The sequence below is a fragment of the Cucurbita pepo genome, chromosome LG17, assembly GCF_002806865.2.
Source record: "Cucurbita pepo subsp. pepo cultivar mu-cu-16 chromosome LG17, ASM280686v2, whole genome shotgun sequence".
In the NCBI taxonomy this organism is placed as follows: domain Eukaryota; kingdom Viridiplantae; phylum Streptophyta; class Magnoliopsida; order Cucurbitales; family Cucurbitaceae; genus Cucurbita; species Cucurbita pepo.
This window is the reverse complement of record NC_036654.1, coordinates 412,640-431,850: the sequence shown is the minus strand read 5'-3', so window position 1 is coordinate 431,850 and position 19,211 is coordinate 412,640. Positions and strand designations below refer to the sequence as shown.

General features: G+C 35.8%; 4 protein-coding genes and 1 long non-coding RNA gene across 6 annotated transcripts; all 5 read right to left on the bottom strand.

The window, feature by feature from the left end:
- Nucleotides 1-1,060: 1,060 nt before the first annotated feature.
- LOC111779011 (transcription factor bHLH147-like) lies at nt 1,061-2,699 on the bottom strand. Of its 2 annotated transcripts, XM_023659040.1 has the most exons (3): nt 2,527-2,699; nt 2,347-2,399; nt 1,061-2,176 (listed from the first exon to the last, which is right to left on the bottom strand). In XM_023659040.1, exon 3 carries the CDS (start codon nt 2,013-2,015, stop codon nt 1,410-1,412), a length of 606 nt encoding a protein of 201 aa, XP_023514808.1. In that variant the 5' UTR covers nt 2,016-2,176; nt 2,347-2,399; nt 2,527-2,699; the 3' UTR covers nt 1,061-1,409. The 2 variants fall into 2 exon arrangements, with proteins under 2 accessions (XP_023514808.1, XP_023514807.1); XM_023659039.1 differs by having other exon boundaries at nt 2,347-2,699.
- Nucleotides 2,700-3,758: 1,059 nt separating this feature from the next.
- LOC111779010 lies at nt 3,759-8,059 on the bottom strand. The gene is made up of 5 exons (XM_023659038.1): nt 7,911-8,059; nt 7,708-7,833; nt 6,383-7,359; nt 4,972-5,092; nt 3,759-4,071 (listed from the first exon to the last, which is right to left on the bottom strand). The coding sequence occupies exons 1-3, from the start codon at nt 7,986-7,988 to the stop codon at nt 6,910-6,912; spliced, it is 654 nt and encodes a 217-aa protein (XP_023514806.1). The 5' UTR covers nt 7,989-8,059; the 3' UTR covers nt 3,759-4,071; nt 4,972-5,092; nt 6,383-6,909.
- A 3,011-nt stretch (nt 8,060-11,070) lies between these two features.
- Nucleotides 11,071-14,422, bottom strand: LOC111779402 (probable protein phosphatase 2C 42). Its single transcript, XM_023659573.1, has 4 exons — nt 13,847-14,422; nt 12,813-13,174; nt 11,606-11,842; nt 11,071-11,419 (listed from the first exon to the last, which is right to left on the bottom strand). The coding sequence occupies exons 1-4, from the start codon at nt 14,163-14,165 to the stop codon at nt 11,204-11,206; spliced, it is 1,134 nt and encodes a 377-aa protein (XP_023515341.1). The 5' UTR covers nt 14,166-14,422; the 3' UTR covers nt 11,071-11,203.
- Nucleotides 14,423-15,615: 1,193 nt separating this feature from the next.
- LOC111778700 (probable ubiquitin-conjugating enzyme E2 25) lies at nt 15,616-17,005 on the bottom strand. Its single transcript, XM_023658673.1, has 2 exons — nt 15,779-17,005; nt 15,616-15,629 (listed from the first exon to the last, which is right to left on the bottom strand). The coding sequence occupies exons 1-2, from the start codon at nt 16,680-16,682 to the stop codon at nt 15,616-15,618; spliced, it is 918 nt and encodes a 305-aa protein (XP_023514441.1). The 5' UTR covers nt 16,683-17,005.
- A 1,656-nt stretch (nt 17,006-18,661) lies between these two features.
- On the bottom strand, nt 18,662-19,211 carry LOC111778951. Its single transcript, XR_002812618.1, has 2 exons — nt 19,075-19,211; nt 18,662-18,871 (listed from the first exon to the last, which is right to left on the bottom strand). It is a non-coding gene; the product is annotated as an uncharacterized LOC111778951 (long non-coding RNA).

The window sequence follows — 19,211 nt, the reverse complement described above, 5'->3', positions numbered from 1 at the left end:
AAAAAAAAAAAAAAAAAAAAAAAAAAAAAAAAAAAAAAAAAAAAAAAAAAAAAAAAAAAAAAAAACACCCACCCCCTCTGCTCAGTTCTTTCATATCCAAAGAATGTAAGTAAACACCACAATTTCACATCAATTATAAATATAAAAGACCATCGCATCAAAATGGAAAAAATTTAAAAGAAAAATAACGTAAAAATGTGAACATAATCTCACATCATCAATCATCAATCATGAATGAAGAGTAATATTTCTGAAGTAAAATTCAAAAGAAAAATCACAGAGGAAGGAAGCTTAAAATAGTGAATGTATGGAAAAAGATAGAGAGGTGTGCTGTTGTTCCAAAGTGAGGAAGTGGGGCTCAAAGGAAGTGTTGAAAGTTAGAAATCCAAATGACAATGAAAGGGAAAGAGAAGTGAGAGAATTGGGAGCAGAGCAAGGCATGTGGAAGGACATGTGCCAGCCAGCGCACAGCTGAGGAAGTGGCAGACCACTAAGAGTGAGCTGTGCCAACAAGGCCTCCTTTTGGATATTTAGCAGCGCAGGTGAACCTAGAATTGCCTCGCACACTAAATACATCTACCTTTATAAATCAATATCACTCACACACATGGATGCCCCAAAAATCTAGGGCTGTCACTGNCCCCCCTCCAGCCCAGCCCCACACCGCGCTTTGCTAAACTCACACACCCTTCCCACCACTCTCCTCTTCCTCTGCCTGCTTTTGCCCCACTGGAGTTTTGGACTTATCCATTTCAGAACAAAAACCAACACGAAACAGACAACAAACAAAAAACTGTAATAATTAGAGGGTGGAGTAGTAGAAAAGAAGTTAATCTAAGCTGGATGTCCTGGACCTCAGAATAGACTACACTCTTGTGAACTGCAACAACACAAATGAAGCCAATTTCTCAGATAAATTAACATTCAGTTTCCAAATTCAAATACGTCCCTCCCTCACCAGCTAAGGCCCTCTTCTTTTTTCCTGATCACCTACTAAGACCCTGATCAAGTAAACACTTGCCTAAGATTCATCAAAAATGTGTTTTTTCTTCTCATCGACTTTGCAGAATCAAGAGTGCTATTAAGAGGGTTAATGAATCCACAAAGTAATTGTAAAACAACAGACAAACCGAGGCCGAGGGCTACAGCACATAATATGTACGGATTCCAAGTTCCTTTTCCATTTTCTTCTTGTCGGGAATAGGATTCCAAAGAAGTTATTCAAGAGGAGGAGAAGAGTAAAGAGGGGAAAAAAATAGAATATGAAGGGGAAGGAGAAGAAAACAGCAGCAACCATATTTAACAGACGATTACTTCACTTGCGTAAGGGCAAGGAAAGCAAAGATACGAGAAGCAGAGAAATGGGTGGGGTGGGGGGCGAAGAAAAACACCAGTGGAAAAGCGAGGCATCAGCTTGGAGGAGCGGAGCTAGAGCCTGCAACAGAAGTTGAGGCCGAGAGCAACTCGGCGAGGGCACTCATAGCTCGAACTTGCATTTCAAGTGCAGCTATGTAATCGGTGGCCTCTTCTAGGATAACCGGCAAAGGTTCTTTCCGGCAACCGGGAACTAGCCGTCCAAGAACCCTAACTTTCCTTTGCACCGCCGGCAACGTTTTTCCTTTCAACCGCAATACGCTGACTCTAGGTTTCTTTGGGCGGTTGTTTCCAGCGGTGGATGCTCTCTGTTTCTTCGGCTTCCTGAACTTGAGCTTCAGCCTGTTCGTTAGAATGGCTCGGCTCCACCTGGTTCTCCCCTTGGCGGCGACGGCAAGGATTCTGTCGGCGGCCTCGCGTACGGCTCTACCACGGCGGGGCGCCTCATTCGAAGGACTGAGCCTCACTTGATTCAACGCTCGTACCAGCTTGGACGAGTAAATTTCTTTCTGAGCTTGAGATTTCCAGTTAATATGGTTCTGGTTTTGATGACGGTCTCTGTTGCCGTGGTTTTTCTTCTTCTTTTGCTTCCTTGAAGACTCCCGCATGCGATCGGAGTTCGAAAGAACAGATGACGCCATCAAGACGCACCGATCCGATCTCAAAAAAATAAAAATAAAAACAAAAACAAAAATTGGTTACCGTCAACAAATCGATGATTCAAAGATGGACCAATGATCCAATCTCTCTTCTCCAAATTTATGTTTCACCTAACGGAACAAGAGCAAGCAAAGAAGATATCCTGAGGAAGGAAGAATCAAAAGGAAATGACAGATTTAGACTAACAGAAACGGAAGCTCCCAAATGAAGAATAGAAATTGAAAATTCTTGAGAACGGGAGAAAGGAAGATTAAAAATTGTAATGATAATAGGAGGAAGAAGGCAAGAGAAGGGAGTTGATAAGATTGGTACCTTTTGGGGAAATTCCTTGGAAGACGAAACCTGGATCAACGAAAACATAAGAACTGTGAAGAAGATGAAACAGAGGGTTAGGAGAGCGAAAAGACATAAATGGAACCCGCTCTTAAGGTGTCCTCTTCTGCAAGTGGGTAGACAGAGAGAGGGAGAAGGGAAATAAAGTTGTGAAGCAACCAGAATTCATATTTATTGATTCAGAATTCATATACACCCAAAGGCTTGGGACTCCTTCGGCCTTTCTTTACTCACTCTTTGCATTCACCCATTGACAACCTCCACTCCACAAGCCTTTTGCCTTTTTCTATTATATTTTATAAAAATTAAAACCAATATGGTTGTCCTTCTCCCTCCCTCAACTTTTACGAAAATAAGATTTAGTCTTCCAATATTATTGTTTTTTATTATATACAGACTCAATTCCTAGTAATAAAATTTACAGATTAAAATTATTATAAATTTAAAAGGGTTGGAGAAAATGGTTTTATTAACTAAAATTAAATTATCCATTTATTTACCTTTAAAGGAAATAATAAAATAAAAGAAAATAAATTCTCTTTCCTTTTCCTTTCCGAGTGTTAAAATAATTCCTAGAATTTTTGGTGCATATAGGCTGTGGCCAACGCCAACGTCCTCTCTATACATTTTCCAGTCCACTCAACTTCAACAAGAGCGATGGACAATTTTTCGACAATTTAGTCCAAAAAAAATCGACAATTTCAACACTTGCCTATAAAAAAAAAATAGTAGTTTTTCCATATGGGAGTGAAGGTAGATCAAGTGAGCTAGATTATTTATATTTGTGACATTTGTTCACTATTTTCAAAAAAATATGCAAATATAAATTTAGTTCATGCTATTTTTAAATTACGATTTTATTCTTATGATAAAAAGAAAATTGAAATAAAATTTTATCATCAACCAGTCAAGTAACTAGTTTGGTTGAAAATAGCTACATATTAGATATACAAAATTACAACTTTACACAGTATAATTTCCCTTGGTTTATTTGTAGGAAGCATTCTTAATTTCAATTGATTTGGTTAATGATTGGGGTATTTTCCCTTTAATCTAAAAATATGGGGTTTTTTAATTATTTTCGTTTTAGTTCAACAAAATTCGTTTTTTCCAATAAAATAAATAAATAAATAAATAAATAAAAAGCCTTACGAAGGAATATCAAACCTTTAACCGAAACTGATAGGTATGAAGTAGCGGCGTCCAATGCAAAATGTACACGCGTGCGATGAACAGACTTACAAACTTTGGATGGATACTCGGTGCATCCATCAATCAATCAATCGGGGAAAACGCATTTCCATATGGTTGACTTTTAAGCCCCACCGAGTTCCGTCTGAATTTTCTGTTACATTTATATGTCACAATATTTCACTATATTCTTTCATTTATTGTATGAAATAAATACATTGTTTTAACAAAAAAAAAAAGAAAAATCCTAAATGTGTATGTATTTTAGTCCATTTTAACCTTTTAAACATCATCTTAGTCTTCAGATTCTATCCACTTTTATCTTTCCATTCTTTTTCTTTTTCAGTGGAAAGATGTCAATTTCACTATAGTCTTCATGTGGGAGTGTGAGTAGGATACTGTGTGTACCTTTGCCATCCGAGTCTTCAATGTATTGCATTTAAAGCCGTAGAGAATCTTTTTTGTCCGTACACGTCCATTCCCATGTACCACAAGTTAGCTTTAGGTTCTTTACTGATCCACAAGATTGATTTAAGATTAGACCAATTAATTTTAATTTCTAGAACAAACAAAATTAATAAAACAGTGTTAGCAAATTCTAGATATATATATATATATAGAACAAAATCAACGGACATAAATCATTATGACTGTTGTTCAAACATGATTGAGGTACATAAGCAATGCATCTATTATCTATTTATTATCTTTTCTACTGTTGCAACCTCATTTAACATTACANAACCAGATAAAAATAAAAATGATGGATGGAAAGCAAAAAAAAAAAAAAAAAAAATTCATTGTTTAGATTAAGAAAAGCATATTTTACTCAACCTTTTTCTTTTTTTTCAAATATTTGCTAAAGAGCTACCCCCACCATTTTACTCTTAGTTTGTTCAAATATCCTAGTATGACTAAATATGAATGAACACTTTCTATAACACTCGCATTAAGATTTTAGGAATTTAAACTCTTTTCTCCAAATTCGGCTATCAGATTCCTCCCGGTCAGCCATTCTTTTGGTGGTCATGTCAACATTCCACCAACAAAAATTCAAAGGCCTAATAATGGTAGCACGCCCTAGGCTTTCACATTCTGAATATTATACATTAGAATTGATAATCATGAACCTAATCCTCTTTCTCAACCATAATCATTGTGACCATGTGTAAGCAATACACAAGAGAACAACCCACCGAATAAACCTTAAAGTATAGCTAAAGATTAATTTACTATGAGAGCCATTATGATTAAGAGGAAGGTTGCGTCCTTCGTGTCAGACACAATGAAGTAGCGAGGGCCGGAAGGTTTAATAGATTACAGAGTACCAGAAAGAAGATGCCAAAGCCAATCACATTGGGGAGGGGGAAAAATCAATTAAAGATGATAGATAAATATGAGCTATACACATACCTGGCAGCTGCATGCATGCAGGTCCGGATGTATAATGCATATTAGCATCAGAAAAAAGGCTGGTGGTCAGGACGCCACTGGCTGGTTGTCATTTGTCTTCACATTTATTGAAATAAGCAATCTGCAAAACCAATTACAAAATAATGATGGTACAAATCATCTGTACTAAAAATTTGCTTTTACGCAGATTGTATGCTGAAGCCTAAGAACAAGACATGCTGAGGAGTGGGAAGGAATGATATGACCATGTTGAAAATGTCAACCTATGAGATTTTTATGATAATTAGTGAATACTGTTATTTTCCATAAGAAAATCTTTTGACTCAAAGGGTAAACTTGTGAGACTGAAAGACCAGGAGGCCAGCTGAGCCAAAATCAACTGAAAATCTTCATCTGTTTCTATGTATAATAGGACAGAACAAATCTTTTCAATGAAGTACATGTAGGTGGTCAAGGTTTCCCATTGGAGAATTTCGTGTGAATTAGCCAAAACTATTCAATCTTATGGACATAAAACATATCCCATCTGATTAGAAAATTATTATTTTGCTTCTGAATAGAAAAATGCACCCAAATGAGCTGCATTTTATCATTATCTACTCTTTGGTAGGGTAACATGCATATGTCCTGCATTGAGATCCTGGAAGTTAGTGACTTTAGCCACTAAAATTTAGCCTCATCATTTATAGGTGACAAACAATTATCATTGAGCCAATCAGAACTTCTCAGTGTTCATTTGGCGTAAGAAACAAGTCATTTAAGTTCAAATCTAACCACCATCAGAGAGCAAACCAGAACTCTGTTCAATGTAGTAAACGAGTAATTGACTGAAGATTTCTAATTACCAGATGGAATCAGTATAATGGTTTATAGGAAGCTTTTGTGCCTCCTACAAAAACTAAATTGCAATCCATTTCTTCTAAGAAAAATCCCAAAAAGAATTTCTACTAAATCCACAGTTAGCAGGCTGTAATCTTGTCATCATCATCTCAGGATATACCAAACCCTAACATGATCTCTTCAATCAGTCATGTTATTTCTTGTTCAAGTCATCATCTTTTGTAGAGAAAATACATTCTATAATATCATGCTTAATATGATGCACCAGAAAGGAGTTACGAAAAATATACGACAATACATTTATGCCTTCGAAATAATTAATTCCAATCTATTTCTTTCATGGAAAAATCTAAAACGTTTCTTTTACCAAATTTGCATTTAACTGGCTGTGATCTTGTCATATCAGTATCAGGATGTACCAACCACTAACATGACTTGGTTGTTTAAGTCATCCTCTTTTGTAAAGAAAATACATCTTACAGTAGCATATGATATGGTGCTCCAGAAAGGAGTTGCTAAAAAATGCAATAATGCTGGATTGTATGCAAAATACTCAGAAAGCTGCACATACCTTTCTGTTTACCATAAATCGTTGTTGAATAGCAAATCAGACCCGACTCTTCATCACTGCAACTAGATCTTCAAGAATTCAGAGCAGTTTGGATCTTCCCTCAGTCACGTCGTTGTAGTTTCGAATTCAAAAGAATCTGTCCTGATTTCGTCGCGCAGAATATAACTTATGGAAATGAAAACACACTTAAATATTCGCTTCAGTTAAATAAGAGAGTGAAGACTGACTAATAAGCAGTTATGCCAGTAAATATAACACGTAAAGGATTAAAAAAAAAATGAAGATCATATGTTCACCCACAGGTTTATGAAAATATCAAACATTAAATCATAGTATGCCAAATGCGAGGCTAATGTACGGTTAACTTTTGACAACAAACTTTCACGGTTCAGCAGGTTTCTAATGTAAGAAGATGAAACAGTCCAATTCAAAGGTATCGAAGTATAAGAAGGCATATATACCTGTCATGAAAAAAAATCGATTAAGATCTAACCTCTAATGTTAGATCAAGGAGTATCTTCGCAAGTTTAAGTTGGCAGTGGACCAATGAAACAGTTCTCGACTCCCAAACCAGAAAAGAAAGCCAATACCAAGACGATGATCCATAGGAATAAACCTAGAGACAGAACATGACTTTTGGAAGAAATAAGCCGAGTAATCAGGTCTCGCTCTTGAGGTATGGCGAGAAATTCGTCCACAATGATCCTCACGGATGCATCTATAAGCTTCTTAGACTGATGATCAACATCCGTCGATTGCAAGACTTGAATAAGAGCACGCCTTAAGTAATTCACGGCAATCTCCGCCTCCACTGAACCCGCGCTTGCTTCATCTAAATTATTAGATCCACCAAAATTAACTGGAACCTTGTCAAGCTGCTTATTGTCAAAAGTAACAACTGAAGATGGAAAAAGTTCGGGGAAAAGCGAGCTCTCGCAGGAAACTGAAAGAGCTGGATTGACATCTTGCAAGAAACTCTGAAATAGAGAAAAATGACTTACAAAACCAGCAAATTTTGAAATCAATCATATTCCAGTGCCATAAATCTAATATACTTTGTTTCGTCGCTGGACCATACATTAAATTTCAAAGTGAACACTCTAGTCGCAGTAGATTATAGGCGGAGAAAAAAAAAACGAATATGACTTGAGCAAATAATAGATAACAAATCTTCTTCTCATTATGAATGGGCCACAAATTGAGATCAACTAATAAAGGAAATAAAAAAAGAACGCAGATTCAGCACGAAGACATAGAGCAAGAGAACTAAATGAAAAGTTAAATCGAACAGATCGTCCAAAAATCACAAAGGAATCGGAACTTACAGTGTCGATATCAGGAATTTGATTGATGTTTGGGACAACGGAAATCGGAGAAAAGTCTTCCTTCAAAATTGGCTGGATTTTATCGTCGCAAAATGATGAAAATGTGGCAGTCAAACTCTTGGTGATCTTAATTGCAGCAGAACGAACGAGAGATTAAACTAGAGAATGAGAAAGATGAGAAGAACCGACAAAAGAAACTGTACCTTCAGAGGCTTCTTTGATCTACGATTCGCAGCTTGATCTCTCAGAGGAGTTTGGTATTCTTTCGTCCTTTTCTCCATCTTGATACCGCGGGAAAAGTTCCGGAACTTCTAAACTTAATCTTTGGCGCCAATGGAGATGATGGAGCTTATGAAACAGAGAAACCAACGGAATGCAATCGAACATACAATGAATGGATTTGTCGCCATGGTAGAAAGGCTTGCTCTTGTTTTGTTTTGGGCCCAATTTACAAGGCCCAATGGATACTATCAATCCAGAAAGTGGAGGCCCACAGTTATTTTTAAGAGGCAGAAAAAAAAAAAAGGAAATTAACCACTAAATTATCATTACGGTAGAGATATTGTATATATTAAAAAATTTAAAATTTTAAAAAGACCAATTGAATTCCCTAAAATATATTTAAAAAAATAAAATTCGTGATTTAATTATTAAACCGTTGAAACTTAAATAAGTGGGAATTAAACCCTAAATCATAATTACCTCTTCTTCAGNGCCTTTTTTTTTTTTTTTTTAATAAATTTATTGGAAAAAAAAAGATATTTTGAATTTGAATAATCCGTTTTATATAATTAAATTAGTACCAACATTTTATTATCATGCATAAGTAATCATATTATAATATCTATATATTAACTAAATAAAATATTATAAGATTAAAAAAAAAATAGCTCGACCAAACATGGCTAGGTGGTTTGATCCTCANACTAAAATATATTTAAAAAAATAAAATTCGTGATTTAATTATTAAACCGTTGAAACTTAAATAAGTGGGAATTAAACCCTAAATCATAATTACCTCTTCTTCAGTGGTTTGTGTGGTATGCCATCCCTCTGCCCCACGCTTTTTTTTTTCTTTTAATAAATTTATTGGGAAAAAAAAAAAGATATTTTGAATTTGAATAATCCGTTTTATATAATTAAATTAGTACCAACATTTTATTATCATGCATAAGTAACCATATTATACTCCCCCTTGGATAATAATATTAGTTGTATTTATAATATCTATATATTAACTAAATAAAATATTATAAGATTAAAAAAAAATAGCTCGACCAAACATGGCTACGTGGTTTGATCCTCAACTTTTAATATTGTTCGAGTGATATGATCATACTGACTAATATGGTACCATCGAGCGAACCTTCTCGAGCATGCCCTACATACAAGTTGAGTCCAACTTGAAGATTCTTCGACTCANATATGATCATACTGACTAATATGGTACCATCGAGCGAACCTTATCGAGCAAGCCCTACATACAAGTTGAGTCCAACTTGAAGATTCTTCTGACTTATTCATTAAGGTTCTTGTAGGGGTGTTGATGAGTCGAGTTGGGCCGGTTTTATAAATATCTTTTAACACGCCTTATAGTGAGGCGACAAACATTTATGGTATCTCCACTACGGTTAGTAACCGCACTTTTTATTTCTCCTGCATGTCTCCACAAAGGTGCTTTCAAGACGTTATTTAGAATCTTTTGTTGCTATATATACCTCTGCAGTGTTCAACACAGTGGCCTCAATTTTGCCTTTATAAATATGCTCCATTTTTTGCTCATTCATACCATGTTCTTCATTGCCTTCCCATTCACAAGTANCAGTGGCCTCAATTTTGCCTTTATAAATATGCTCCATTTTTTCCTCATTCATACCATGTTCTTCATTGCCTTCCCATTCACAAGCAAATACAAGGTAAGTTCTAATCAAAACCATCCCTAATTTTCCCTCTTATTTTTCGTCGTCTAAATAAGTGTCGTTTTTGGCTTCGTTTTATCAGTTTTTGCGATGACTATGATGAAGAGGACCCTTCTTCTCTTTGCCGTCTTCTTGCTGCTCGTGTTTACAGATGCGACCATGCACAACGTGGTTAAGAAGAAAGATGCGCGTAAGCTAGCTCAAAGCTTTAGTGGTCAAATCCCTAAAACGGGAGTGTTCGGTGGTGTGAAATATTCTGAAGATGCTGATGTTGCTCAAGCTGACGTTGGCATGAACAACAACGAAGATGAGGACGATGAAAATCTTGGTTATAAAAACTACGGAAAGGGTTCGGATACCGAAACTCACCGTTACTTCTCAAGTGAGAAGCCATACAGACCCTAAAAAAATATATCCCGATCACCATCATCGTCGTCATCATCACAGCTTGCGAATTGTAAAGGAAACAAATAATGTTTTTCTCTTGTAATAAAGTGGAATGTCCAAGACATGTAAGGTTTGGCGTTTCACACAGTGATGTTTTGTTGTGTGTTGTGTGTTGTGAAAAAATATAATGTATTAAAAATCTTATGTTATGTTAAATGATTTGGGTCGTATGATTAATATATAAAGTTGGTGATCTTATATTAAAAACATATATCGAGTGACTTTTTCCTAATTATTTTAGTTTTATTTTTGTGTGTTAATTATAAAATTAGCGTGCATGTGTGACATGCATAGAATATTAAGTTATGTTTACTAAATATTACATTAAAATTAATGGAGAATATAAAATTAATTAATATATTTTTTCCAAATTAATAAACATGTAAATGAATCAATGTATAGTCTATGGTTTGAAACTTGATAAATAGAGAAGAAATGATGGTACCACTGAGCAATATTAATTAATTAAAATAATCAAATCATTTGCGCGTGTATAATTAATAGAAAAGCAACTTGGCAACAGTAACGCCATCTCCAGGAATTAAAATGATTAAATTAAAACCACGAATATATTAAATATTACATAAAATAGAACATTATGGAGAGATGATAATCCAACAAAACCTCCGCATCATAAGTAACTCGTATTTGTAAATGCAACATTATTATATAATAATAATAATAAATAAATAAATAAATACTATTTTCTTTTTTAAATACAACCAATTATAAAACTTTATTCGGATCATACAAAGTATACCTAAGAAATACAACCGAACATCAGACAATTTGCGTAACTGAAATTTTTAGGTGAACGAAATGAACGGTCCAGATGAAGTGTAAGATCTATCTGGGGTTCTACAAATGTAAGTTAAATATATATATAAGGANATCTATCTGGGGTTCTACAAATGTAAGTTAAATATATATATATATATAAGGAAAAAAAAATGACTTTGGAATAAAAAAAAATGNAAAAAAAATGACTTTGGAATAAAAAAAAATGACCATATATGTATCAGAGAAGCTCTCTGGGATGCATTGGGATGTATCTAAGGTTCAAATTACAGGGTTTTTCTTCGTTCTTTTTTCTTTTTCCTTTGTTGATATTTTAGCAACAAAAATTTGAATCAATGATCGAAGGCACTTCGGACTGATAATGGCTGATCTAGGAGGGTATGGTTTCGGGATATAAGGTCGTGGTTGAAAAATAAAACAACAACACTAATGTCATCGTGAAAATGACGCCGAACCTTCTTGTCGATCTTTCGAAGATCTGAATACCGCATCTCTCGTTTTCTAGCTGCTTCTTGAAGGGCTGCCTTCACAAGCCTTTTTGCACTTCCCTGCATCAAGCCAATGGCAAAGATGACCCATCAAATGTGTTTCCGAAAATGGTTGCAAACAATTAAAGTTTTAAAAGATAGCTCGAACCTAACACATCACTCGCACCATAACATAAACACGGTAAGTATCCGAGCCAGTATTATTCTCTATGATGACTAAAGAATAGAAGGTGGAGGGAAACTTACTGCACGAGGATGATTGTGGACAATATCCACAGCCTTTTCATTGGTTAGGTGTTCCCAAAGTCCATCGGATGCAAAAATAAGAAAAGAATCGTTTTGATGAAGAGGGTGAGCAAGAATCGTGGGTACTGCAGTCATTATAGGCATATTCATCGGTTCAGGAAGTCTAAATTTAGCATTGATTCTGTCAGTATTATACCGAGAATGTTTCATATAGACATCCCCAATGGACCTAGAAACCTGCATGAGATATTATCACAAACTTTGAACATATGATCACTATTCACATACGGCAGAGAACATCAAAGTGATCAAAGAAACAAACGGCAGAGAACATCAAAGTGATCAAAGGGTGCGGGTGCTCTCACAACCTACAAGAACGGCATGCAAGAGTGTGGTTGATCTGATAAAGAAAACAGCAACATTTTTATACTAAGGATCTCTATTACCCTCAAACATGCACGATAGTTACAAACGAATAGATCTCATCCCAGCTTAAACGTAAAGAAAACCTTGACTGCAAGCCTTGAAAGATGTGGTGTTTCTAATTTTATGCTAAAGCACTGGTCCAGAACCAAGCTTCTAANCTACAAGAACGGCATGCAAGAGTGTGGTTGATCTGATAAAGAAAACAGCAACATTTTTATACTAAGGATCTCTATTACCCTCAAACATGCACGATAGTTACAAACGAATAGATCTCATCCCAGCTTAAACGTAAAGAAAACCTTGACTGCAAGCCTTGAAAGATGTGGTGTTTCTAATTTTATGCTAAAGCACTGGTCCAGAACCAAGCTTCTAATATCGAAGTCGACCGTGCACAGATTCAGGTCAGTTGCCTCAGATACACTAAAGTGATAAAAATTAGCAGGATGAAAGCTCGGGTGGTACCGGGAAATACCCGGAATTCTGAAATATGACGACCGTACACTGAGTATCGTTCCCCCACACTCTGAATGTAGAAGCTCAAAAAACTTAGTGAGGGAAAAGGTTACAACATCTCCACCCCTTTATGTAACATAGTACGAAACTTAAATCATCTTATACAAGCGATCCTATCAACACGAAGACAGTTCCTAAAGTTGTAAACAGGATATACCTAAAAACTACAATTTATAATAGAGAAGGTGAAAACATGAAAAACAATTGAATAGGAGGAAGTCAACAAGATACGAGATGGTCTAAACTGACACAAAACAGTAATTTTTACCTGTATAATGCCTTTCACTCTCCAAACTCCGCGCCTTTGAAACACAATTTGAGGATCGTTTGGATGCATATCTCTTAATTCATGCCTTATATCCTCAAGATTTGCATTATGCTCCGTTGATAACTGAATGGCAGCAATCTCTCCAGTGTTGCCAACTTTCCTCCCTAACACAGCACGAGAATCTCCAAGACTCGCCACGTAGAGTGTCTGCTCATGTATCACCCCTACTAGACAGCACGTCCCAACTGTTGCTATCTCGGGTCGAGTACTCCACAACTCTGACACGACGGTTGTAAACCCTTCCTCTGTTCGACGAAATGCCTGCAGGATGGTTTCACGAGTCACAACTCCTTGTTCTTCATCTGCAATTGTTGCATAAAAAATTCAAGAATGTCAACCTAGCCTGTTTATTTAGGAACGAAACAATTAAATAGAAAAGTTGAACATTCAGGAACATGTTTCAGAATTTTCAAGTTCAGCATTTTTTCCTTTTCGATATTGAAAAAGACAATACAAAGTCATGTATAATCAAAGAACACACAACGAATAGTGTTTACTGGAAATCTTGCATAATTTTTTCTAGACTACATGCTCAAAATATCGAGCGAAGTTATAGTATCATCAGCCGTCAGAGGAATCCTGTGTCTACAGTATTCAATTTCAAACAAAACACAACCAAAAATTGCATTGTATTTAGCTAGCTCTATCTTCCTCAACAGCATAAGCTATAATTTACTCGAAACTCTAGAACACCAATCAAGCGCAAACAGTAATCCATTTCCAAGGGGAAAATGAAAAAAAGAAAAATCAGCAATCCAAAAAAGAAAGAAAAAGACAATGGATCTAAGGATCAGTAAGAGCAGTGATAATGAGTAAGAAATACGGCACAAAGTAAAAAGCTCACATCCAAGTCAACAGATAAACCGAGCCGTTGAAAACTAGAGGAGAAGAAGAAGAATCGTCATCATCATAACTCATAAGTAAATACAGTAAACAAGAGTTACAGAAAAGAAGGGGAGTGGAAAATGACGAACCCCGAAAACGCCTAAACAAGTTGTTGCAGACATATCGAGCGGCGTCGGGGCCGCCGTGGCCATCGTAGATTCCGACGAAGGTACCAAAAGGACCAGATTCAATCTGGCTCTGGTCCTCAAGCACCTGGTTGGCCTGAACGACGGCCATGGAAAAATCACCGGAAGCATACTTGCCATAATCATAGAACCAGAGTAAGCTATCCTTAGAATCTTTGCCACCACAATTGGTTCCAATGACTCCAACAGAGCTCAAATTTTCACCACCACGCCCGAATGGCTTCCAACAAAGAGAGAGCAGATTCATCAATCCCCGGAGCATCCCACATCTCTCAGAAATGAAAACCCCCAATTCAGAACCCTAGAACCTTGTAGTTGAGGGGCAAATGGAACCCTAGGAACTAGAAAAGAGAAAGATAAAGCGTGAAATTTGGGAGATTAAGGAGCAGAGTTGAAGATTTGTGTTCGGTAGTAGAGGAACAGAGAAGGTCTTCGCCTCATTCTCTTGTGGGGAGGGGAATCCCTCTGTTGCCTCTGTTATTGTCAATGTCCTTCTCTCTCTCTCTCTCTCTTCTTTTTTTAATTTTTATTGTTGGAGCCAACCTTAACAATTTCCGCTAAGAGGTTGTTTAATATTTTAATCATATTTTAAAACAAATTAAACATATAATTAAGTTTATAATTACACTAATTAAACATAGTTTCTTAGATAATTCGAATAAAAAGAGTGAAAAATTAAAAAAAAATTTAAAAAAAAAATGATTTCCTTTCCTTTTCTTTTCTTGCTTTTCAAAATACATCTCAAACTCAGCCGCCTTTTCTTCCTCTCTCTCTCTCTCTAAAATCGCGTCACGTTACACGTTTTCTCTTCCTGGGCTTGGCTGGGCTTTCTTGTCTTTGGGCTTGACCCATCCCCTTCGGCCCAATACTTTGAAACGTGGGCCCGCATAATATAAATTGTATGGTGGACAAGACATAAAATGGTCGAGTAACCTAATGTTTTGTCATATTGTTTGGAATAATATTTATATTATTATAAAAATGTATAGCAAAGTAAGAACGTGAGCAATTGATAAAGGTGAATGATTTTTTGAAATGAGATTATATAATATTCAAATGATTAGTTAAATTAAGGTGGTATGCGTATGGGCGTACGTATGCATGTGGCTGCTTCACGTGGCGGCCACCTTTTGATTGTCTTTTTTTCTTTTTTTCTAGAATTATTACGGAAAACAGGGGTTTTTTTTATATTATTATTATATGTTTTTTGTTTGCATTTTATAATTTACTTTATTTAAATATTATTTTTCATACTCATCTTCCATGAACTCTTTCAATTTAATGACATTTATTGAGCTTTGCATTTTCAACTAATATGTTCATTGGATCTTTAAATCGTTGAAAACGAGTTAATTCATTTAATAACAAAAATAGAACAATTAAATATAATTCTATAAATATGGTTGTTATATTTTCTGTGGCTTAAAATTATTATTAATTGATTAAATGTTTTTTCAACTAATAAAATGACCTATTAATTTTTATTAATTTTAAAAGCAAATATAGTTATCTATATTTTATAAATTTATAAAATATTAATTTTGTGTCTAATATTGATGTATTTTCATAAATTTATTAGAGCAAGGCATGAAGTAACCAATTATATGGATGTGAGTTGGGCCTCTTCTTAACCATCCAATCATTTTATTTGGGCTAAATATTTTTTTCAAAAAGCATTTGGGCTAACTTTACAGTTTTGTCATTTATATATCTCAAATATTCTCACCTAATTAAAAACATTATTTAAGGTGATTAGTACGATGATCTCCTTCTCATATACGAGTTCCATACTATGTTCATATTATATGTTTTTTTTTTCTCAATAGTGGTCCCCACCTAGAATATTAACTTTTATATTTTTTTTTTCTAACGTACCTAAATTTGTTGTCACACTTNTGAACCTCCCGACCCTAACGCGCCCCTCCGAATACGCCTTGCAAGCTGTCAGAATCCCCTTCCCTCGCTGTCTGAAGTAATCTCTTACAAATTCCTCGAAATTCTTCGGCGGATTCTGTATCAATCGCATCGTCATCTTGCAGCAGAATAGGTACGCTTCCTTGTTGTACGCGTCCGAGTAAATCTCCGCCTCCGCTGCCTCGTCCAGTTCCGGTTCGTTGAAGTACGGCCTCTCGTTCAGCACCAGCGCTTGAATCGATATCAGAATCTGAAGCACTGTTGAAATCGCCGGATTCCAGCGCTCTTCCTTTTTTCCGTCCCAGGTATTGATCAAACTCAAGCACACATAGCCGTCTTCGTACAGGTTAGGGTTCAATCGCAGTCCGTAGGAGTGGTAGTACACAATCGGAGGACTGATCGGATAATCGGAACTGAACGCCAGGTCGAAGAAGAACAATCCGTCGTGATAGGGAGTTCCAGCCGGACCGACAATCACGGCTCGTAGAAGATCGATTCTCTCCTCGTAAGCGCGAACGAAAATCGATTCCGGAAGATTCCTCTCCAGAATCTTCCACTCTCGCATGATCTTCTTCGAGACATCCGATCCAATGCAGTTGGGGAACAAGTTGGAGTGAGCGTAATGGTGATCGGAGAAATCCGTGACAATATCAAATCGTTTGAACGGCGTCGATCTCTCAGGTTCGAGGGCGGTGGGCGGTTGTTTGTCTTCGGCGTCGTGGGAATAGCAGAGAGCGGAAGCCATTTTTTTTTTAGGTGAAGAGAATGGTTCGAAACGACGGAGGGGATGGGTCGTTTTAAGAGAGTGACGCGGAAACAAATGGATTTGGCGGTGTGTGGAAACGGAGTCAGCTTTGTCTTGCATCCAATGGCTATTTATGGGGTAAAGGAATCACGGGGTGATTGGGATTTTTATTAATAAAAAGGGGGAATTACAAAAATAGCAGAAATATGGTATGCCTTTTTTTTACCCTTCTTTTGAAATTACTTTCTATTTTTGAAGCTGTCACGTGCACCTTTCAAACATCTTATTCCATTTGTTCTTATAATCTTTAATTTTTATAAAAAAAAAACAATTTTATAATTTGTTCATGCCGACATTTTTTTAAAATGCAAATAATAAGCAGGGGACTGAACTCAATTAGAAAATAAAATATTTAATATAATTTAATCTAAAGGACCTTTTGCTAAATATGTTGAACACTGGGGGCCTCTCCGAGAAGACACGTCGCAATTCTTTTAATTGCANTTTTTTTTTTTTTTTTTTTTTTTTTTTTTTTTTTTTTTTTTTTTTTTTTTTTAATAATAATTTTATAATTTGTTCATGCCGACATTTTTTTTAAAATGCAAATAATAAGCAAGGGACTGAACTCAATTAGAAAATAAAATATTTAATATAATTTAATCTAAAGGACCTTTTGCTAAATATGTTGAACACTGGGGGCCTCTCCGAGAAGACACGTCGCAATTCTTTTAATNTTTAATATAATTTAATCTAAAGGACCTTTTGCTAAATATGTTAAACACTGGGGGCCTCTCCGAGAAGACACGTCGCAATTCTTTTATTTGCAACCGTACCCTTTCCAACGCAGCTAAAGCCAACTGCATCTCTTTGCTTGCGTACCCAAATCTGTTCGCTTCGCACCATCCATCCATGGCTTNTGCAAATAATAAGCAAGGGACTGAACTCAATTAGAAAATAAAATATTTAATATAATTTAATCTAAAGGACCTTTTGCTAAATATGTTAAACACTGGGGGCCTCTCCGAGAAGACACGTCGCAATTCTTTTATTTGCAACCGTACCCTTTCCAACGCAGCTAAAGCCAACTGCATCTCTTTGCTTGCGTACCCAAATCTGTTCGCTTCGCACCATCCATCCATGCCTTTAGTTTTATTTAATTTTATTTAATTTAATTTAATTTAATTTAATTTAATTTAACGTGATTTGTCTCCGACAACTCACTATCCTTTTTTCTTTTACATTATTTAATTCCCCTCTCTCTACACATTTTAAAATAATTTATTTCCTGTTTAAATTATATATTTAGCCTATATAATTTAATAGATTAAAAAATTTAATAGATTCTTGATTTTTTTTTTCTTTTGTTAGACAAGATTCCTAAATTATTGGACATCTTTCGCAAACTTATTGGACGTAGAAATTAAATATCTATATATAATATTATATTATATGAAACACATAACCCTAATTTATGCCTAATAGAGTACGGGATACATTAAAAAAAAAAATATTCACATAATAGATGGAGGCAAACAAGTTCTGCTATGTTGAGTAAAAATGCCAATGAAATAGCACCACGAACCTCGAGCTATCCAACGATGACAAACCCCTCTTAACTGGAATCGAGTTTAGTTAGTTGTATCGTAAGAATTGTCGATCATTATTGATCTTCTTTTATAATCTTGAATATCCGTAAGAGATTTACACACTTCAACTAGGATGCTAAGTTTTAAATAGATAGCCACCTCCATTTGAACTTTGTTTACTTTAAGTCCTATATTACTTACACGACCCTTTTCTTACTGTTAGTTCAACCGAGGGTGGGGCTCACAAATTATTGATGAAGTAGGGTTCTCACCTACTCACCTACTCCCTCAAACGTGAAAAAGAACTTTGTTGAACCCTTTTAAAGTACCACACCAACACCTACCCACTTCAACTTTGTCTGGTATATCAATTTTGAATACTTTGGTGGTGAGATCTAACCTCGATTGGAGAGGAAAATGAAACATTTTTTAGAAAGGTGTTCGGCTAGCATACACATTTTAAAAACTTTAAGAATAATCTCGAAAGAAAATACCTAAAGAAGACAACATCTACTACTCGTGAATTTGAGACTCCTATTTGAGACAAATGACACAGAGGCTTCTGACCCACTAGAATTAAATTACAGATGTAAATGAAAGTAGGGAGGAATGTACTGACCGTTGAGGAAACTACATGTTCTTGGAGGTCCGACCAGCTACGAATTCCTGCATTTTCTGAAATTGTTCTTTGGTCATTCCGTTGTAATACTCATGAGCTCTCTCCTGCATCAACAAAACAACCAGCCAGTTGCAAAAACTGCTTCAAATTTATGCTGAGTTCATGATTGAACCGTTGACCTTTCAAGATGGAAAGCTTGTCCACACTCAAATGTTAGTACCAATTTGGAGATAAACTTAGAGTTTTAGAAGATGTCAGAATGAGAATTTCAAGGTTCAATAATCAACAGCTTCGGGAAGGCAATTACCTTTTCCAGAGCAAGAGCTTGGCCAAGATCCAGCTTCAGGCCATCGTTAATGGCCGACTTGTTCTTTAAAATGGCCTCTGCAACCTCTCTAGATTTCTTCAACAATTCAACTCCTTCAACCACCTGATTTACCAAAC

What these genes read in the sequence shown, in the direction of transcription:
- LOC111779011 (XM_023659039.1), bottom strand. Translation starts at nt 2,015, where the DNA reads ATGGCGTCATCTGTTCTTTCGAACTCCGATCGCATGCGGGAGTCTTCA.
- LOC111779010 (XM_023659038.1), bottom strand. Translation starts at nt 7,988, where the DNA reads ATGGAGAAAAGGACGAAAGAATACCAAACTCCTCTGAGAGATCAAGCT. An exon ending in GATCAAAGAAGCCTCTGAAG is followed by an intron (nt 7,834 to 7,910) that starts GTACAGTTTCTT and finishes GCTGCAATTAAG; the next exon opens with ATCACCAAGAGTTTGACTGC. An exon ending in AAATTCCTGATATCGACACT is followed by an intron (nt 7,360 to 7,707) that starts GTAAGTTCCGAT and finishes TCTCTATTTCAG; the next exon opens with AGTTTCTTGCAAGATGTCAA.
- LOC111779402 (XM_023659573.1), bottom strand. Translation starts at nt 14,165, where the DNA reads ATGCTCCGGGGATTGATGAATCTGCTCTCTCTTTGTTGGAAGCCATTC. An exon ending in GAGTGAAAGGCATTATACAG is followed by an intron (nt 11,843 to 12,812) that starts GTAAAAATTACT and finishes TATCTCATGCAG; the next exon opens with GTTTCTAGGTCCATTGGGGA. An exon ending in TCCACAATCATCCTCGTGCA is followed by an intron (nt 11,420 to 11,605) that starts GTAAGTTTCCCT and finishes GGCTTGATGCAG; the next exon opens with GGAAGTGCAAAAAGGCTTGT.